At 38.5% G+C, this 22,851-nt stretch overlaps 1 protein-coding gene across 9 annotated transcripts in view; it reads right to left on the reverse strand.

Moving 5' to 3' along the window:
• The window catches only part of apaf1 (apoptotic peptidase activating factor 1), a 189,055-nt gene that overhangs the window by 105,267 nt on the left and 60,937 nt on the right, over positions 1-22,851 (reverse strand). For 8 of the 9 annotated variants that reach the window (XR_011347950.1, XR_011347951.1, XM_069908393.1 and 5 more), the window contains 2 exons: positions 21,584-21,715; positions 12,649-12,762 (listed from right to left, as the gene is read on the reverse strand). Coding sequence is in view for 7 of the 9 variants with exons in the window: in XM_069908393.1 (XP_069764494.1) it covers positions 12,649-12,762; positions 21,584-21,715 (246 nt within the window). In the remaining 2 variants the exon portion in view is untranslated. Of the gene's footprint in view, positions 1-6,922; positions 7,058-12,648; positions 12,763-21,583; positions 21,716-22,851 lie in introns of those variants that run through there. The other variant, XM_069908397.1, reaches the window with a different exon arrangement.

A 22,851-nucleotide genomic window follows, 5' to 3' on the forward strand; every position in this document is an offset into this window, starting at 1 on the left:
TGGCTTTGTCAGGATAGGTCATGTTTAGCAAGCCTGATTGAATTCTTTGAGGATGTAAAAAAGTGCAATGATAAAGGAAGAAGGATGGATATAGTGTATATAGATTTTATTAAGGCATTTGATAAGGTTCTTCATGCAAAGCTCCTTCAGAAAGTAAGGAGGATGGGATCTAAAGAGGCCTTACTTTGTGCACACAGAATTGGCCTGCCTTGAGAAGTCAGAGGATTCAAGATTCAAGTTATTGTCATGTAATTAAAAACTGTGTCATATTACACAAAATTGCTTTGGTCTGCTGTGGGGCAGACAGATTCGCCATTGGCATAAACTGCCTGAAGTGCCTCTTACAGACAGAGAAAGAGAAGCAAAAGAGATTTCTCCCACAAATTCACCGAGTTGATTTGCCCCAGTGCTCCCCCAGCCTCTGTGGCTACACAGAGTTCAGTTCAAACCATCGGCAGCCCAAGCTCCAGATCCGAACCTCCGATACAATTAGGAACCCTTGCACCCTCTCGCAACCCATTTCCTGTGCCTGGTACTACTCCAGCCAGTCTCCAGAGTCCGCAACTTGGTGCGAACCCTTGACCGCACTCTTCAGCAGCCCACGGATTCCATGGGTTCCTCGCCTCAAGTCACCAGCAGCCCACCACCTATGTGGTTCCTTCAGCTGCAGAGGCCCTCGCTAGTCCACTGCAATGATCACTGTCCTGTGGATCGTCTCCTCTGCTTCTCCTTCTCAGATGGGAGATGGTTTCCCGTTAAAAGTGCTCTGCACCAGTCCTCCAATTCCCTGGAATCTACAGCCATTCATGGCCTGCTGCAGATCACAGGTTGCAGGATTTTAATTAAAACTACAAACGGGTCCTTTAACAGGCCGTTCAAAGCCTCTACAGAGCTGATAGTAGTTGGATTGGGCGATTTGATGCCACAGGAGCACTGTGTCTCTGCTCCCTATGGGTTTGCAACTTCAGCAGTGCCAACATAGATGTAAAAATACTAAGCTGGAGAAACTCAGCAGGTGAAGCTGACGTCAGTAATAGGTAAATAATTGGATCAGATATACAATTATTTGGAGAGCCAGGGACTGATGAGGGATAGTCACCATGGGTTTGTGCGTGGTAGGTCATATTTTTATTTGTAATTCTTTATTTATCGCACTATGAACCATATCAACCAATATATTTACAGAGGCATCTCTTTAAATATTCACAATGACATTTTCTATTTTTTTTCCCATCCCTCCCTCCCCCCTCCAAAAACAGTAAATATTGAACATATAAAATACAATAAAACAATATCTTTATACAAAAGGAATACAAACAAAAAAGACATCATCTACTTATTCACATTAAATCTGATTGTGTTTATCTTCTTATCATTTTAGGTGGTGGTGGTCCGAGGCCTGCTCTTTCTGCCATGTTCCATATATGGTTCCCAGGTTTTTTCAAACATTGTAACTTTGTCTTTTAAATTATGTGATTTTTTTTTCCAATGAGATACACTTAAACTTGGTTATATATTCCATTAATGTTTATAGTCATATAGTCCAACATGGCCATCTTATATCTTTATTTTCACTTCTTTTCTGCCTCTTCACCACCTCCATCCCTTTTTTCCATTACTGATTTTTAAGTTTTCCTTTTTAATCTCAATATATGACAACGCACTTAAGACATGAAATACCCCAACAATCCCCACAGGCAATAACTCTTTAACCCCAAATGAACCTCCCCTCCTTGGATTGCCCCTTATCCCTTGACGACAACCACAACCACAGACATTTTTGAAGTCCACCGGTCAGGAGGAGACCACTCCACTGGGGACTCACCAACACCAGATATCGGCCGCTCCTCTCCACGGTGGATCTCTGCTCCGACGTGCAGGTAAGGCCTTCTTTCTTCTCCAGTGGTTTTCCTTCTTCCCTTTTCTCTGTTATTCTTACTTTTACTCTTTTGGGTGCCATCTTCTGTCTCTTCTCTGTAGCTTTATCTTTCTCTTCCTGTATTTTATGTTCAATGAGCTCTGTTTTTTCACACTTATTTTCTTTTCTCTGGAGAGGGCTGGTTCCACTCGATCAGCCACTACTCCATCACGTGACTCCCCTCTGGTAGATCATGTTTAACCAATCTTATAGAGCTTTTCGAGGAGGTTACCAGGAAAGTTGACGAATGAAAGGCTGTGGATATTGTCTACATGGACTTTAGTAAGGCCTTTGATAAGGTCCCGCAAATGAGGTTAGACAGTAAGGTTCAGACACTAGGTATTTGTGATGAAGTAGTGAACTAGATTCAACAATGGCTGGACTTGAGAAGCCAGAGTAGTGGTGGATGATTGCTTCTCAGATTGGAGGCCTATGACTAGTGGTGTGCCTCAGGGATCAATGTTGGGACCATTGCTATTTGTCATCCATATCAATGTGGTAAATTGGATCAGCAAGTTTGCAGATGACCCTAAGATTGGAGGTGTTATGGACAGTGAATAAGGTTTTCAAAGCTTGCAGAGGGATCTGGACCAGCTGAAAAATGGCAGATGGAATTTAATGCAGACAAGTGTGAAGTGTTGCATTTTGGAAGGATAAACCAAGAAAGGACATACACGGTAAATGGTAGGGCCCTGAGGAGTGCAGTAGGACAGAGGAATCAGGGAATACAGATACATAATTCCCTGAAAGTGATGTCAGATGTGGATAAGGTTGTAAAGAGAGCTTTTGCCATATTGGCCTTCATAAATCAAAGTATTGAGTATAGGAGTTGGATGTTATGGTAAAGTTGTACAAGAATTGGTGAAATTTAGAGTATTGTATGCAGTTTTGGCCACCTAACCACAGGAAAGATATCAATATCCGAGAAAGAAAGCAGAGAAGATTTCCTCGGATGTTGCCTGGACTTCAGGAACTGAAGGGAAAGGACTTTATTCCCTAGAACGTAGTAAAATGAGGGAAGATTTGATAAAAGTACCATATTTGATGGCATACAAGACCCCCACCTTTTTTTCCCCTCAAAACATCACCTTAAAAACCACCCCAGGTCTTATATGCAAAGGTGACATTTGGAGGCACCATTTTGGGCACTGTAGTGGAGGCTTTTATCTGCAAGATGGCAACTGGAGGAGTGCTCAAGCTACATTATTGCATACAAACTAAAAGTAGCAACATATGCTAAGGAGCCCGGTAATAGAGCAGCAGCTAAAGTTTTTGGAGCACCGCCTACAGCAAAAAAGATATGTAAATGGAGAAAGCAAGAAAAATGGCTAGAGGCTGCTAAAAAGGGTAAATGTAACCTTCGTTGTCCAGTCCCACAGTGGCCACAACTTGAAGAGGATTTTTAAAAAAGGGTGTTAAATGAAAGAGAAGCAGGAAAATGCATTTCTACCAAGATGATAATGCTTAAGGCCAGGAGCTTAGGAGAACAAAAGCATAAAGATTTTACTGGAACAGGTCGGTGTTACCGGTTCACGAAACAGCATGGTTTATCAATGAGTACGAAAACATCGATTGTACAGAAAATGCCAGCGGATTATGAAGTCAAAATATTAGAGTTTCATAAGTTTGTGATACATGCACGAAAAGGAACTTGTTTTGAACTTAGCCAAATAGGGTACATGGATGAAGTTCCAATAACATTCAATGTACCTTCCAACAAAACTGTGAGTGTTAAAGGAGCTAAAAACCGTCGTAATAAAAACTGTTGGTCATGAAAAGACATGCTATACAGTAGTTTTGACCCGCTGATGGCACAAAAATATAGTATGAGGCCATGGGAGTATGGGAGTGGGAGGAAGAAATGAAATGGTTGGCCACTGGGAGATCCATCACTGATGCGGACGGAGTGAAGGTGCTCAGCAAAGCGATCTCTCAGTTTGCACCCAGTCTTTCTGATGTAGTGAAGGCCACAAAGGGTGTACCAGATGCAGTAGATCACTCCAGCGGATATACAATTGAAGTGTTGCTTCACTTGAAACGACTGTTTCGGGCCCCGAATTAGGAAGATGGTGTGGACGCAAGTATAGCATTTCCTGCAGCCACAAGTGAGGGGGCTAGGGTGGGGGGATTGGTGGTGAGGGATGAGTGGACAAAGGAGTCACAGTGGGAGCAGTCCCTAAGGAATACAGAGAGGGGAGGAAAGGGGAAGATGTGTCTAGTAGTGGGGTTATGTTGTAGGTAGTGGAAATTGCAGAGGATAGTGTATTGGATGCAGAGGCTGGTGGGTTGGTAAGTAAGTGCAAGGGGAATCCTGTGTTTCTTACATCTGGGGTCAGAGTTTGGGGCCAGGGCAGATGAGTAGGAAATGGAGAGATTGATAGTGGTGGAAGGGAAGCCATGTTTGTAGAAGAAGGCGGACATTTCATATGATCTGGACTGGAAGACTGCATCTTGGGAGCAGATGTGGTGGAGTCAGAGAAATGGGAAGAAGGGAAAAAAAATCCGGGGACTAGGTGTAAGGAAGTGTAGTTGAGGTAGCTGTGGGAGTTAGTGGGTTTGTACAATTCATCTGTGGAAAGCTGGTCTCCTGAGGTGGAAACAGAGATATCAAAAAAGGGGAGAATGTTGTCAGAGATGGGCCCAGTGAATATGACATCGGGGTGGAAGTGAATGACATTGACAGGCTCATCATGGGTGCATGAGGCAGCCCTGATGTAGTCATCAATATAATGGTGGAAGAGTTGATGGGCCTGCCTGTGTAGACCTGCAGCATGGATTGTTCCATAAAGTCCACAAAGAGCAAGCATTGCTGGGACTCACGCGGGTACCCATAGTTACTCCTTTGATTTGAAGGAAGTGAGATGAGTCAAAGGAGGTTATTAAGAGTGAGAACAAATTGTGCTAGGCTGTGGAGGGTGAATGGTTGGGTCTCTTGTCAGGAAAGAAACAAAGTGCTTTGAGACCTTGTGTATGGGGGGATAGAGGTGCAAAGGGATTGGATGTCCAATGTTGTATATGGTTCATATTCTGCATGGATGTTGCTGATTAGTGGTGTTCTGCAGGGATCGGTTCTGGGATCCTCCACTTTGTGATTTTTATTCATGACCTAAATGAAGAAGTGGAAAAGTGTGGATGACATGAAGGTTGGTAGTGTGGTGAATAGTTCAGGTGATTGCCAAAGGTTACAGAGGGACATTGATGGCATGCAGAACCAGACTGAGAAGGGACAGGCAGAGTTTAACCCAGAAAAGTATCAAGTGGTTCATTTTGGTAGGTCAAATTTGAAATGTGAAATGTTAATGGGAGAACCCTGAGCGTGTGGACAAACTGAGAAATCTTGGGGTCTGTGTCCAGAGGACACTAAAGATGCTGCACAGATGGTTAATGTGGTCAAGAAAGCGTATGATGTTTACCGTGAGATAGAGTTCAAAATCCATGAGGTAACGTTGAAGCTGTATAAGACCTTAGTTAGACCAGACTTAGATTCTTGTGTTCAACTACAGGAATGATGTGATGCTGTAGACAGGATTTGCAGGAATGCTGCCTGGAGTGGAAAGCATGTGTCAGGAAGATAGGGTGAGTAAAGTTGGTCTTTTCTCCTTGGAATAACAGAGGATGAGGGGTGAACTGAATGAGTTGTACTAGGCTTTTTTCCAGAGCTGAAATTACTAACATAAAGGTGCAGTTTTAAGGTGCTTGGGGTTAAAGTAGAGGGGGTTAAAAAGGCAAGTTTTCACACACACACAGTGGTAGGTGCATGGAATGCGCTGCCACCAATGGCGGTGGAGGCATCTACAATAGGATATTTTATGGGACTCTTAGATAGGTACAAAGAACTCAGAAAAATGGAGGGTTATAGAGTAGGGAAATTCTAGGTAGCTGTTAGAGTAGGTTATTAGGTTGACACAACACTGTGGGCCAAAGGTCATGAACTGTAATGTAGATTTCTATGGTGTATGTTCTATGACTGCACTCACAAGAGTGCATGATCAATTCAAAATGTACCAAAGGTGTGGTCATTTGGGTGTATTTGGCCTCCACTGTATCTGGTCAATGGCACGAAACCGCAAAATCCATGAATGTCCTTGAAATTTCTGAGGACCCACAGTTTTTTTTTTTGCACCTTTTCATAGCAACAAAGGTAACAAAGATATTGTTAAAAACTGCAAAAGAATGATGTCACCAACATAATAAGCCGACAGCTAAAATCCTCTGGCAGATATCTCAATGTGAATGCATCTTTCAATGCAGATCATTGAAATGGTAACTATTCTTGGAAAGCTAGTTCAACCTCATCAACACGAAAATATACTACCCAAAAGTAAGTGCAAATTACCAATAGAGACAGCAATACCACCACCCATAAGGACAAATGAGGACATCTTAACTATTTAAATCGGTTTGGGTTTGCAGAATTTTGTACACGTCATCTCAGCAAATAAATTTTTTAAATGAAGTGTCAAACATAAGATAATCACTTGTCAAATGCAATGAAAAAAATCCAAATTTTTCCCATTATCGAGGTGCCAAGTTACTGTCCCGAACATGCTGTTCCCTGGGTCCCCAGTTAAAAATAAACTAGAATCTGAGAAGAAAAAGTCACTCATTAAATCCAGCTGAGATTCAACAAGACATTTTGACTCTGTGAACAAGGCAGTGAAAAGAACTGTCTTAACCCTTCATGACCAACTTCTCCCTGTGTCTCTCAAATGTTCTCATTAAAAGGAAACTTGGAGATGTGCAAGCCACACAAATTCGGGGAATATATTAATGGGTTAGGAAGACTTGTGCATTTCTAGGTAGTAATTACATTAATAAAACAAAACTTCTTAAATATTACTGAATTAGAACATTCGCTGATTATATTTTCGAAGGTATTTTAATGCAGTTTATATGCACAATTAATCAAAATGATAAGCAGATATAAAATGGAAACATTAGTTTTAAATGTCAAGATTTTCCATGATTTAAAATAAACATAAGCACTGTTCAGTTGTTTTTTTTTTGTCTTTTATCTGGAATGTATCAATGAAATATCTCAGATGCACAGACTCATCATTATTCAAAGCCCAAGGACATTTTTATTTCCTGTATTTCAAATATACTTCTCACACAAAAGAAATGGATCAGTTGAAAATCCTGTAAACAATAATAAGAATGGCAATCGATTAACCTGTATTTTGTGATGGAATTAGAGAGATTATTGGCCAGGTCACTATGAAATTTTGTCATCGTTGTAATGTACTGTAGCTAATGAAAGTCTTGATTTTGCAATTATTTTCCATCTCTAGTCAGTCACCTGACCCAAAAAGCAACTACATCATGTCCTGGTCTTAAGCTAACAATGTTTCTTGAATTTTTCCAGTTAAAGCACGAGCTTGGCCTTCCAACCACAGGAAATAATCATACTTTGAACACTGCCTATGAAAGGGTAAGGAGCTGTTCAGTGGCATAAATTTAGGATACTAAATACTATCAAAATAATGATGGAAAAAATAAGCCAAGTCTTCTCACCAGTTTACAAAAACATGGTATGGTCATACACAAACAAGCTCATTATATTCTCATGCTTGGTCAATAAACAACAAAATCTTACTGTAGAGTCATAGGCCTGAAGGTATCAATTCTTTTCTCAAACCATCATAGCTAGTTCAAAAACTAAGCAAACTGTACTTAGACTGAACAATTTTTACTTGCATTAACATATAAACACAAAAGCATTTTTACTTTAACCATCGCTATGCCATTTTATTCAAACACAGCTTTATTCAAACAGCTGCGATAAACAAACTATGACCTGCTTGCTGAAATATTTGCTCCCATCTTCACCAAAAGTTTGTGTTACTTTTACCATTTTAAATTTATATATTTTATCTATTTTTTTTTCTATTTTTTTGCTAGTTGTATGAGGATGCCGGTTGCTTGAATTCCAGATACCCTGGATGTTACTAGATTCACAAATGCATTCAATTGAATCTCAACATTACTCATTTTAAAAAAGAAACCTGTAATGGTGCAAATAATGCAAATTAGGCAATTATGTGTATGGAATATACTAATTATTGAGGAAGATTCATAACATTTTATGTAATAATTACATTACTATATAAAGCCAGTGAACAATCAGCACCCAAGCAGACCAAATATATTATGTAATTAAGCTAATGTCATTCAAATAAATGAAGCATCTTTCCCTCAGTGTACATTCTTCTGCTTTGTGAGCTCTGCTGTGCCTCTTTTTTCTATCTACCATTTGAAAACCAATATTTAGGTAGGAAACAGTGCAACGGAACAAGACAACAGCAAGTATATGTATACAGACACAAGTTAGCATGTGCACCTCCTGAAGGAAAGTGCATGAAAACAGGATGTTCTGCCATACCTGTCTGTGTTGGTGTGATCAAACCATATTAACCACACTTATGCAACCTGTTCTTCAACCATCTAAACCAGTGGTTTTCAAACTGCCACCTTAAACTCACATTCCACCATAAGCAATCCCTATGCCATAGGTGCTCTGTGATTATTAAGGGATTGCTTAAGGTGGTGTGTGAGTGGGAAGAGGTTTGAAAACCTCTGTTCTAATCGTACCTAATTGACTCATAATGTGCAATTACGTTTTTCTGAAGCAAAATATTTCAGTAACAATTGGGTCAAGAGCAGTGATTCTCAACCTTCCCTCTCGTTTGAAAACCACTAATCTAAACAAATGAGTCTGGAATACTGTGAACAATTTCTATTCCAACTATTAACCATTAAATTAACATTTTCAAAGTTCATGATGTTCAGCATTTCTCCTTCCATTTACCTTGAATTTTTGCTGTTATCCATCTTAATTGTGCTTTTACTTCCATCTATGATTCTCTTGTTACTGTTAAAACCCTAACTTTCTTTTACCCTGGTTATTCCCTGGAAGTTTTCAAACCTGATTCTGGTTCTGATCTCAGTTCCCTGAAGGTCCCCGAAAGTCAGACACATTTAATATTCCAATTCAAATAACTATTAAATAATTTTGTTAATTGACATAATACATGAATCTATTATTATTCACAACAGTTCACGTCGAACTGATCTCTGACATCCCTTCTGCAATGCACAGCTGCAGAAATCAGAGAACAGACACAAAGACAGGACAAAACCGGCAGCAAATGAACCACTAACCAAATGTAAGCACAATCTAGCCCAATGCACCCCTTGCAATGTCGGAATACCCTTCTTGTAATGTTGAGTCTAAAATTACACATTAATGGGCTCAACGTTTAGTATGAAATCCAGTTTACCTCTTGATTTGTGTGCTTTATATACCATTACAACTTAGCATTCTATTATCTTGCCTCACAACTACAGCAGCAATGCGTTTGTATTGTGAACTTGGATGCTAAAGTCCCTCTGGTTTTCAAATATGCTGAGACCATTTCACAGAATAATAACTTTTTTTTAAGTAAAATTTAACCTCACAAACTATCCATCCTTTTTATTCCTTTCATCATCTCAATTCTGTCAGTGTGGTGAACAGTTAGTGCAACGTTGTAACAGCGCCAGCGATTGGGACCAGGGTTTGAATCCCAGGAGTTTGTAAGAAGTTGTATGTTTTCCCTGTGTCTGCTTGGGCTTTCACCTGGGGCTCCAGTTTCCTCCCACCCTTCAAAAAATATAAAGGTCAATTGGGTGTTACTGGATGGCATGGGCTTGTGGGCCAAAAGGGCCTGTTAACTGTGCTGTACATCCAAATTTAAAAATAAATAAATATAACTTTCCACTTTTGCATTAATAGATCTATATTTGCATTTACATTATCAGTGTTCCTGGTGACTATACCTCTGGGAAACACAACCAGCTACAGCTTCTTACTGGCAAAAAAGTGACCACTACAGAGTCACAGGTGAAGTATTATTTCACAGACGGACTGATTTGGAGCTCTGAATAGTGGTGTTGGTGCAGGTGGAGCACTTGTTGTGGTCAGAAGGAAAAATGTCAAAAGGGCAATTAGTGGGGAGGGATGAGTGGTCAAGGGAGTGGTGGAAAGAGCGATCCCTGCAGAAAGCAGTGGTGGGGGAAGGGAAGATGTTTCTGATGGTGTGATCCTATGGGGGGGGGGGGGGGCGGTTACAAAAATTGCAGGAAATAATACGTTTGATGCAGAGGCCTGGTGCTGTGTAAGTGAGGATAAGAGAAGCATTATCCTTGTTATGTTGGGGGAGGGGGGGGAAATAGGAAGAGAGGAGGTATGCAGGAATGGAGGAAATGTAGGGAAGAACTGCATTGATAGCAGTGGAATGGAAAGCCTCATCATGGGAACAGATGTGGCAGAGTCAGAGCAACTGAGAAAAAGAAATTGCATCCTTATAAGAGACTGGGACGGAAAGAAGCGAATTGTCCCAAGTCTCTTGCAAGGATGCAATTTCCTTCTCTTGGTTCCAATCTTTTATGTGGATGGTGAGAGAAGGGAACAGTAACCTGATAAGAGACCGAATTGGAACCACCGTTGTTTATTGATATAAATGACCTGGATGAAAAAGTAGGTGGGTGGCCTAGTATGACATAAATTGTAGAGGGCTATCAAAGAATGTAGCAGGGTGTGGATCAGTTACAAAAATGTACAGAGAAATAGCATATGAAGTTTAATCCAGATAAATGGAAGGTGTTGCACATGGGAAGTCCAAAGTAATGGGTGTGTAGATGATCAATGGCATGCAGAGGAATCTGGGGGCTTCGGGTCCACAGATTCTTGAAAGTAGTCATGCAAATAGACAGGGTGGTAATGAAGGTTATCATATGCTTGCCTTCATTGGGTGGGGAATTGTGTAAGGCAGCAAAAGTTTATAGGAGATGTGTGGGGCATGATTTCTTTTACACACAGAGATAGGTGCCTGGAATGGGCTGCTAGGAGTAGTCGTGGAAACAGATTCAATAGTAACATTTAAGGGGCTACTGAATAGACACATGAGTATGCACAGAATGGAAGGATACGCAAGCAAAAACGTATAGTTTAACTTTGGCATCCTGTTCAGTCCGGATAGGTGGGCTGGAGGGTATGTTCCTGTTATACATTCTATCTTCCGCTTGCAAGTTGTCTGAAACCTAAATGGTCTACATTTACCTGAATGCTAATCAATTGCCTTTAAAGTTGTAACTCAGACCATAACCCTCAGTAATTACATTTACTTCAATTACCAGCACCTTCCAATTCAAAAACACAACTGATGTAAAAATGAGGTCCAAACTGAACTTAAGCAAAACTCAAATCAATCTAAGCTTTGGTCTTTTCAAATCACATTTGTATCTTGAATATTAAGAAAATAATTTTCAAATACGATTCTTGTAACTACGAAGCCCATTGTGATGTACAATACAAATACATTTATCCAAAATAGTTGGAACCAGGCCTATGTCGGTTAAACGGTTTTTCGGATAGCTGATTATTTTTTAAAAAACAGCTGGGTAGCAATTGCAAATCACTTGTATCAATGTTTGAATAACAATAAGGGAAGGCTTTTTAAGCATTAAAATGTTTAATTCTCAGCAAAAATAGCTGGCCACAACACCACCGCCGATCACCGAGATCTCCCAACTGCCACTGCCAATCCCCGACACATCCCCACCACTGCTGCTGATCCCCACGGAAGCTTCTAGGTCCGGTAGAACACTCACTGGCGAGTCGGCAGGCTCCTGTCTTTCTAGTCACCGGAGCTCATGGTGCCGGAATCCCAACTTCGAACCCTCCCCTATGCCTATCGCACTCACACACAAGGGAGTCCAGTGTGCACATGCGGTAGTAGGCTGAGGGTTCGGCGTCAGGAGCTCTGGTGTGCTGAGAAGGGAGGGTAGAGGAGGGGAGGGAACGTCACCGAGACCAAGGACCCAAGGACCTCCTGCCCAGGAGGCCACTCTCCTTGATGACAGCGGGTCAAGGGATTCTTCCGAACCGTTTGCAGCTGGGAGACAGCGGCATGCAGTTTGAGAGGGAAAGTTGGAGAGAAAAGTCAATAGGGGAAAGTAAAGAAGAAATGGAAAGAGAAAGGAGAGAGAGGGAGGTCAGTTCGACTCCAAAAATATTTTGGATAAATGAAGATTTTGGAGAATCCGATTTCGGATCATCGGAGTTGTATTGTAGCTTCCTTCAGATGTTATTTCACTTCAATTATTTTCCTTCTACCTCCTTTTAAATTATTTTTGTCTGTCTTATACAACCTCAAAACTTTCCAAAGTTTCAAAAATAATGAATTAATAATTAATAAAAATGTATTCACTACTTCAAATGGAAGTTATTTTGTACATTTCAAGGTTTTGTAAATAACAATGAGATGATCTATTTAATAACATTAGTTGAAGATTCATTGTTAGCCAGCACACCAATTGGACTGCAGCGCTATCCTTTGATGTGTTGAAATCTTTTGTCTGCTTTAACTTACTACTTTATTTGAAAGGTGGTGCTGGACTCTGCAACATCTCTGCAGTATCAGAATTCAGATTTGCTCACATCTCTCAAGGAAGGTTCAAATTAAATTTTAAAAATATATAATATTTTTATTCAGTCTTTCCAAATGTATTCAATAAAGACTTTGTAATGGCACTGATCTGTATCCAGTTTACAATGTCAAGAATTCAAGATCAATTTATACCATAAGCACAAGCTTTTAAAACAAATGGAGAAAATTAAGTCTCAAATGATTGCTTTACTTGCAGATGCTAAAAAGTATACTGAATCTTTAAGTCATTGTGAGACGTACCTCCTCATCAAGCACATGTCTATATTCCACAAAATCATTTATTAACTGGGCTGGACCCATCATTTCAGTCTTGGCCTTTATCCAATCCATTGAAAACAGCAATGTATACAGCTCCTATAAAAATGATTTATAAAATTCATTCTGTTAATAAAACTGAAAAGGCAAACAATAACATTGCTTCACAAGAAATACTGTACAACACATCAGGCCATGTTGATATTGAAACTATTTCTTCAGTTATGATTACTTTGGGTAAAATTACAAAGGCTCATCTACATGTTCATCTATCAGTTATGGAAAATGTTGAAATATTTACAACAGAAGTCATTATAGCTTTAACTTAGCGTCTGAAAAAATTAACTAATTATGAAAAAGCAAATGTATTAATCCATAAAATGAAAAATTTAATACACCAGTCTATTTGAAATACTAACTCAATTTCTAACTATTTTCCTGCAGAAAATATTTTGTGATGTAATGCTCATTACCATTTCCATTTGAAGCATATAGGTTAGCTATTTCATTAGAAAATAGAACTTAAAGCGATTAGTTATGTAGAGAGCTAATTCGTTTATAGATTCCACCCCCTGATTAAATTACACATTCTTTTCTTTAACAAAAATCTTTCCTCATTAAGTCACAATGGCAGTGAAAGACAGGAGGTGATGAAAATGTCTCTTAAGAATAACTAGAAATTGCTTAGCAACGCTTCATTATCTGATTATACCTCCTTAGGAAAGTGTAGCCATTGCCTCCAACTAAATAGAAGTCTTCCAGCTATTGGTTAGCATTTCATATGCAACCTGTTGGAGGTCTGAAAATATGAACGGACTTTCATAACCTGTAGAATGGAGCTATAATGAAATGTGTACAGCATTTGTATGATCAACTGATTTTGCGTAACTAAATACAATCAGTTAATCGTACAACATTCAAATATCTTTGTAATAAAATGGATGTCAATGGCTGAATGGAAAAAAAGAAGCAAATAGCATTTTTACTTCTTCAATTAATTTCAAGCTAGTCCTTGACATTGGGCTCAGAGGTATCATCAATGTCCTAATTCATAAGTGCATCTGCTTTCATGGGATAATAACTCAAACAAATTAATTTGCTAAAAAAAATTTAAAAATCAGTTTTATTGTGGAACAAATTAAAAATATAAAAAGACTGCACAAAGCAACATTGCCTTGATGAATATATCTGGAGAATAACCCAAAATTCTTTATCCAAGATCTTGAAAGTAGAAATCAGTGCACAAACTAAGTGATTTTAAAGTAATGCAAGAGGAAGATGTTTGGAACTAACTCGTGAACTCATTTGTTTTAAGAAATTCCAAATGACTTTGTCAAACAAAAAAATTTGTTAAAGCCAAATTAATCAGTCTTTTGCAAAGCGTGGATAGTACATAAAACTAAGATTTTTACCATGCCTCAATATACATTATAATAAACTAAACACAACTAAAACAACAATATTTGAATTGCCAAAGTTATATTGTATCCAATAACTTTTATTACATGGCCTAACCTCCTTAAGAATTAAAACCTTGCATGTTATTGCAAAATAATAAGTATTTTACCCAAAAGAATCAGGAAAGTACAGAGTATCATCAAGATATTCACCCATTGTGGGAGGAGTCACGTGATGGAGTAGTGGCCGGACGGTGAACTCCAGCCCTCTCCAGAAAAGTCGGGAAAAACGAGAGAAAATACAAAGGCACAGAAATACAAGTTAAAGAAAAGTGAATATAAAGGTGGAAAGAAGATGGAGACAAAAGGAGAAAAATCAAAATCAACGGAAAGAAGAGAGGAAGAGAAGACAACGGAGGAAAAAGGTGAAGGCCTTACCTGTCCGAAGAGGCCCGCTGTGGAGAGAAGACCCCACTACCTCAGGTCGGTAGAAAGAGAACTACAACAATGGCTCACAGAGCCGAGTAAAAGTGCGCAACCGCGCATGCGCGACTCCTCGCGCATGCGCGATGCGCATACAAAAAAACACACCGACGGGAGGGGGGACCAGCTGGGGAGTCGATCTCCACAGCCGGCAACGACAGCTGCAGAACACCTGCAGCAAGAAGACACCACAGAAGACAATGGAAACAAGAAAGAAGAGGAGGAAAGGGCAGCAAAGAAACAACAGATGGTCAACCTAGAGGAAGAAGAAGAGGAAGAGGAAGAGTACAGGGAAATAGAAGAAGAAAAGATAGGCAAGGTAAAGGAGGTACTTGCTCTTGTTAGAGGATACATGGAGTCATTTAAAGAATGGCAAACACAGGAATTCAATGATTTAAGAAGAAGAATAAACAACACAGAAAAGAAAATAAATAAAATGGATATGACCTTAACAGAAATGGGGAAAAAAATGGACAAGATGGAAGAACGGGCAATAGCAGCAGAAATGGAGGTAGAAGACTTAAAAAAGAAATTGGAGGAATCTAATAAAAAAACTAAAGAGACACAAGAATTACTAGCCCAAAAAATAGATATAATGGAAAATTATAACAGAAGAAATAACATAAAGATAGTGGGCCTTAAGGAAGATGTAGAAGGCAAGAATATGAGGGAGTTTATAAAAGAATGGATCCCTAAGGCCCTAGGATGTCCAGAACTACAGCAAGAAATGGAAATAGAAAGGGCACATAGAGCATTGGCCCCTAAACCACAACCACAACAAAAACCAAGATCTATTGTAGTAAAATTCCTAAGATATACTACAAGAGAAAAGGTGCTGGAGAAGACAATGGAAAAAGTAAGAGAGGGCAACAAACCACTGGAGTATAAAGGGCAAAAAATCTTCATTTATCCAGATATAAGCTTTGAACTCCTAAAGAAGAGAAAAGAGTTCAATGCAGCAAAAGCGATTTTATGGAAGAAAGGATATAAATTTACACTGAAGCATCCTGCGGTATTGAAAATATTTATTCCAGGACAACAAAACAGACTATTCTCGGATCCAGAAGAAGCACGAAAATTTGCAGAACAATTACAAAAATAGACTGAGGGATGAAGACGGGTAATGAGAGCAAAAATTATCACGATTGATATGTATGTGGGTAAAGACAAAAATAGACTGAGGGATGAAGACGGGTAAGGAGGGTAAAAATGACCACGATTGATATGTATGCGGGTAAAGAGGTATAAGAGTGAATAGAGACAACGGGCATATGTGAAAGTATCTGTAATTAGAGGAAAACATAGAAAGTATAGACAAGAATCAATAAGGGAAGGTAATGGAATAGAGAGAATAAGGAGGGAACTAAAAGAGTGACCTTTGTGACATATAAAAAACGAAATCTTTTCTGGGGGGGGCTGGGTGGGGGGAAAAGAGCGGTCACTGCAAAATCAGTTGACGCTTGCGAGTGGATTCGCAAATCCAAATGGAGAGGGGAGATGTGGTTGTCCGACAAGGGATAAAGGGCAACTCAGGAGGGGAAGGGGAGATTGGGGATAAAGAAGATAGAAATAGGAGAATAAGGAAAATGTTGGATGTTGTAGGAATGTTGTCTGGTAAAGAGTTGAAAATAAGAAAACAGAAATGGAAAAGGAGGAAAGGTAATGATGGAAAAACGGAAAGAGAAGATAAACAAAATATAAAATGGCTACGCTGAACTATATGACTCTAAATATTAATGGAATACATAACCAAATTAAAAGGAAGAAACTACTAAATTTACTGAAAAAGGAAAAAATAGATATAGCATTTGTCCAAGAAACACATTTAACTGAATTGGAGCACAAGAAATTAAAGAGAGATTGGGTAGGACATGTAACAGCAGCATCGTATAATTCAAAAGCAAGAGGAGTGGCTATATTAATTAGCAAAAATGTGCCATTTAAAATAGAAGAGGAAATAATAGATCCAGCAGGGAGATATGTTATGATAAAATGTCAGATATATTCAGAGCTTTGGAATCTACTTAATATATATTCACCTAACGAAGAAGATCAAAAGTTTATGCAAGATATCTTTTTGAAGGTAGCTAATACGCAAGGGAACATACTAATAGGAGGGGATTTCAATCTGAATTTGGATCCAAATATGGATAAAACGGGGAAAAAAATTAACAGGAAGAACAAAGTAACCAAATTTATAATTAAATCAATGCAAGAAATGAAACTTGTGGACATATGGAGGAAACAAAACCCAAAAGAAAAGGAATACTCATACTACTCGACTAGACATAAAACATACTCAAGGATAGACCTATTCCTGTTATCAGCCCACATACAAGGGAGAGTTAGGAAAACGGAATATAAAGCTAGACTATTATCGGACCACTCACCCCTGTTATTGGCAATAGAGCTAGAAGACATCCCTCCAAGAATGTATAGATGGAGATTAAACCCCATGCTACTTAAAAGACAGGATTTTAGAGAATTTATTGAAAAACAATTAAAAATGTACTTTGAAGTAAATACGGAATCAGTGGAAGATAAGTTTATACTATGGGACGCAATGAAAGCATTCATTAGAGGGCAAATAATAAGTTATGCAACCAAGATGAAGAAGGACTATAATCAGGAAACAGAGCAGTTGGAAAGGGAAATAATAAACATAGAAAAAAAATTAGCAATAAAGGAAGATACAACCAAAAGAAGAGAATTGGCGGATAAAAAAATAAAATATGAAACATTACAAACATATAAGGTGGAGAAGAATATAATGAAGACAAAACAGAAATATTATGAACTAGGGGAAAAAACACACAAAATCCTAGCATGGCAGCTTAAGACAGAGCAAACTAAGAAAACGGTATTGGCAACAAGGAAAAAAGACAAACAAATTACATATAATCCAAAAGAAATTAAGGAAAACTTCAGAGAATTCTATGAACAATTATACCGAACCGAAAACGAAGGGAAAGAAGGGAAAATAGATGAATTTTTGACTAAAATTGAACTACCAAAACTACAAATAGAGGAACAAAATAAATTAACAGAACCATTTGGAACAGTAGAAATACAAGAGATAATAAAAAATTTACCAAATAATAAGACACCAGGAGAGGATGGACTCCCAATAGAATTCTACAAAACATTTAAAGACCTAATAATACCGCCCCTCCTGGATGTAATCAACCAGATTGATGAGACACAAAACTTACCAGATTCATGTAAAACAGCAATAATTACAGTGATACTAAAACAAGGGAAAGATCCACTCTCACCAGCGTCATATAGACCAATATCTTTGCTAAACACAGATTATAAGATAATAGCTAAACTATTAGCGAACAGATTAGCAGAACAGGTACCGAAAATGGTAAATTTAGACCAAACTGGATTTATCAAAAAAAGACGCACAACAGACAATATTTGTAAATTTATTAACTTAATTCATGCAGTAGAAGGAAATAAAGCACCGGCAGTAGCAGTTGCTTTAGACGCAGAGAAGGCCTTCGACAGAGTAGAATGGAATTACTTGTTCAAAGTATTGCAAAAATTCAGTTTACCGGAGAAGTATATTAATTGGATTAAAGCATTATATAAGGGACCGTTAGCGAAAGTGACAGTAAATGGACATGTATCAAAGCAATTTAACTTAAGCAGGTCAACGCGGCAGGGATGCCCACTATCACCATTATTGTTTGCGCTAGCTATAGAACCACTAGCAGAATCGATAAGAAGAGATAATAATATAAAAGGAATAAAAATAAAAGACAGGGAATATAAAATCAGTCTGTTTGCGGATGATGTGATAGTGTACTTAACAGAACCAGAACTATCAATAAAAGAACTATATAAGAAATTGAAGGAATATGGAGAAGTGTCGGGATACAAGATAAACGTAAATAAAAGTGAAGCAATGCCTATGAATAACGCGGATTTCTCAAAATTTAAGGAGGAATCCCCATTCAGATGGCAAACGCAGGCAATAAGATACCTAGGTGTGCAAATAAACAAAAATCTAGGCCAATTATATAAACTCAATTACAATCCACTAATGAAAAAACTACAGGACGATTTAGAGCATTGGAAAGAGCTACCACTAACACTGATAGGAAGGATAAACTGTATTAAAATGAACATTTTTCCAAGGATACTATACTTATTTCAGGCATTGCCAATACAACTGACAGAAAAATTCTTCAAAGAGTTAAAGAAAATAATAAGGAGATTTTTATGGAGAGGGGGGAAACCGAGGATAGCACTAGACAAATTAACAGAATGGTATAAACAAGGAGGCTTACAATTGCCAAACTTCAAAAATTATTATAGAGCCGCACAATTAAGGTACCTATCAGATTTTTATCAAACAAGGGAAAAACCAGACTGGACGAGACTAGAATTAGATAAAATAGGGGAAAAGATACCTGAACACATATTATATAAATGGGACGAAAAATTGGTACAACATAGAACTTCTCCAGTATTACACCATCTCCTCAATATATGGAAGAAGATACATGTAGAAAGAAATAAAATAAATTACCAAATACCAAAACTAATATTGACGCAAAATAAGCTACTCCCTTTTACAATAGACAACCTTGCCTTTAGAAAATGGGAAAAAAAAGGGATTAAAAGAATAGAAAATTGTTTTTCAGGAAGTAGATTCTTATCCTTTGAACAAATGAGAGATAAGTACAATATAACGGGAGATACAGCGCTGGCATATTACCAACTGAGATCCTACTTGAAAGATAAATTAGGAAGCAACTTGAGTTTACCAGAGGGAAGTAACCTTGAATATGTGATTACAGATACAATGTTAATCAAAAGATTTATAAAAAATATGTATATTAAACTGCAAGAAAAGGAAAATGAGGAAACAAATGGTAAAACTAAACAAAAATGGGAACAAGATTTAAATATAAAGATAAAAAAGGAAACATGGGAGAAGTTATGCTCTGGAACGATGAGAAATACAATAAATACGAGGCTGCGTATGATACAATATAATTGGTTACACAGACTATACATTACACCGCAAAAGTTAAATAAATGGGACCCAACAGTATCTGATAGATGTTTTCGATGTAAAAAAGAAAGGGGAACAACAATTCATGCAATCTGGACATGTGAGAGAGTAGAAAAATTTTGGGATGATCTCAATCAGATATTAAATAAAATAACAGAAAACAATATACCAAAGAATCCAGAGATCTTTCTCCTAAGTAACATAAAAAATAAAGAATTTGGAATTGACTTGGAGGATGCACAAAAAAGATTTGTTAAGATAGCCCTAGCTGTAGCAAAAAAATGTATTATGTCAACCTGGAAATTGGAAGATAATTTGAAAATACAACAATGGTATATAGAAATGAATAAATGTATTCCATTAGAAAAAATAACATATAGTTTAAGAAATAATATTGAAATATTCGAACAAGTATGGGAGCCTTACATTAAATACAATAGCGAAAACCTACCGGGAACAAACATTACCTAAGTTGATGGAAGGAGAAGAGAAGAAAAAAATGGACTCAGTAGAATTTCTGGTGTATTTTTGTTGAATGACAACATTGTCTAACTGAATTAATGCAACCTAGATTGTATAACTAAAATGGATGAGAGGGGGGAGGGATGGGGGGGTGGCTTGGGAGGAGGGAGGGGGGAGGGAGAAAAAGTCACTGTAAATGTGTGGAAAAGAAAAAGTGTATATCATGGCTATTGTGATTTATGGTGTGAAAAATAAAAAATTTAAAAAAAAAAAAAAAAAAAAAAAGATATTCACCCATTGTCTATAATGTAACAATTATGGGCATCTTAAATTAATAACGTCTACTTGTGTGTTTTGTTTAATTTCCTTGCAGCATGAAAAATGTCCTCCTGGTGATAGCACAATCAAAATCTGTTCTTAGCTATTTCTTCAGTTACATTTACAGCAGCCTGAAATCTAAGAACAGTATTTAACTGCATGTAGGACCCCCTTCCCCCCAAAAAAAATTAAAATTACCTCAAAGGGTAATTATAGGTCCTATAAGCAAAGGTTACATTTTGGTGCCACCATTTGAACTACTCATTCAGCTTCAAGAAGCCCTTTCCTTGGATGGCCTATGGTTTCCAGATTCGCCGCCGCTCAGTTCGCCCGGAAAGAAGGGTTGCTCTCTTGCTCCTTCCCGCCTGCTCTCTCCCACAGTGGTTTGAGGGGAGCACTGGACCTCCATCAGGCTTTGTTTAATGAGCATGGGCCCACGAGCAAATTGAATGAGCAGGTGGCAGTGAGCGAGCAGCTTGTCGAGCTCAGCTCAACAGGCCGCTTGCTCACTGCCACCCACCCACGTGTCTCATTCAATCTGTTCAGGGGGGGCTGTGCTCATTGAAAAAGGCTCAGCATGGAGCATGATCACCGATGCCCAGCGGTCCCCTCAAAGCAAGCGATTGATTGTCTGCTCCCCGCAATGGAGGGCCTGGGCCCTGCCCATTGCCCTGGCTCTTCTTGCTCCAACCCTCGTGTGTTTGTAAGTGTGGTGGGGGGGGGGAGGATGCAGCCTAAGCCTTGATGTGCAGCAGGCAAGACATACTGCTGCCGCTGCTTGTGTATGAGAAAGCATCAGCATCTCAATCACGCAAGGCTGGAGGGTTTCTGTCGAAATGAGTGAAGGCAAATACCCGAAAACAAATCTTTCCTGAAATCTCATGCTAAAACTCGGGTTCTGAATACCATCATATACGGTAAATATAAATTGCATTCAAGAATTATATTTTACTCTTCACAAATTGTTAATAAAAACAATGAAGAACTGCAAATCTATGGCCACAGATAATATTATTAAGCCAAGAAATTGAAATTGTCTCCACATGTAAAGAAGCCATCTGAGGTCTTGAGAGACTAACACAACTGATTACTTGTATAGTGGTCTTGGCACACATCAGTAATGGATAGGGCTACAATCAGATCATGACAGAGTTCCATGACCAGTACAAGTTGTCAATTGTAATTTTTGTAATTGAAAGCTAGGTCAGGTGATTACAAAATGAGTACATACCTTATTCAAATTAGCTTTTGCCATATGGTTAGCCAGAAAACTGTACCAATATATACAATCCTCATCAGAAGGAGATGGAAACAGCTTTGTATACGTCTTCTGATACTGCCGAACCATTTTGGCATGTAAATCCTAAGTAAAATAAAAACAATTAGGAATTCAATAAATACTCTCAAAATGTTTAATAATAAATCAAATACTATGGATAAATTAGAAAAATCTTGTACTCATTTAATTCTACCAATACACTGGTCAGAAATTAAAATTGAAAATCTGCACCAATTATAGGCTTCAACCACAATTTGGATGTATTAAATAATGGAGTGATTATTGAAATAATTGAGAGATAATGGAGCTCTATCCAATGGTTTTGTAAGTTGATCTAGTAGTATCAAATGGGTGGCACAGTGCTCCAGGAAAAAGAGCCTGCTGCCTCACAGCTCAGCGATTAAGTTCACTCCTGACCTTTGTGTCAGTGAGGGGTTTGTACGTTCATCCTGTCACTGTTCGCGCTTCCCCTGGGTGCTTATAGTTTACTCCCACATCCCAAAGAGGCAGGGGTTGGTGGATTAAATGACCATTGGAAATTGCCTGTAATGTAGAGATTAGTGGTGCAATCAAGGAAAAATTGATGTGAATTTGAGAAGAATAGATTACAGGGAAAATTAACATGAGAATGGATTGTTCAATGGGTCAAAATATTTCATTTAGCGTGTCTGGTGAAAGCAGGAATTGAAGAATATAAAATTATTTGAGATTACTTCATAGCCATCCCACAACACCTTACTACTAACTTCTTTTCTTTGGCTTGGCTTCGCGGACGAAGATTTATGGAGGGGGTAAAAGTCCACGTCAACTGCAGGCTCGTTTGTGGCTGACAAGTCCGATGCGGGACAGGCAGACACGGTTGCAGCGGCTGCAGGGGAAAATTGGTTGGTTGGGGTTGGGTGTTGGGTTTTTCCTCCTTTGCCTTTTGTCAGTGAGGTGGGCTCTGCGGTCTTCTTCAAAGGAGGTTGCTGCCCGCCAAACTGTGAGGCGCCAAGATGCACAGTTTGAGGCGATAACTATCGAACAACCAAAAGCATTCTAAGCTCCCAGTACATACTCAATGCAGATAGCACACCCTCTTTATTACTTTACACCTTGTCTTGGCATAAAATGATCAGTTCCATGTGCCTCTTGTGCATCAAAACACTTCATAAAAATTCCATGTGTAATATGTCTCTGCGCGTAGACCACCTGGTAGTTACTTGCAAGTAAAACTGACA

The sequence above is a fragment of the Narcine bancroftii genome, chromosome 13, assembly GCF_036971445.1.
Source record: "Narcine bancroftii isolate sNarBan1 chromosome 13, sNarBan1.hap1, whole genome shotgun sequence".
NCBI classification, from domain to species: domain Eukaryota; kingdom Metazoa; phylum Chordata; class Chondrichthyes; order Torpediniformes; family Narcinidae; genus Narcine; species Narcine bancroftii.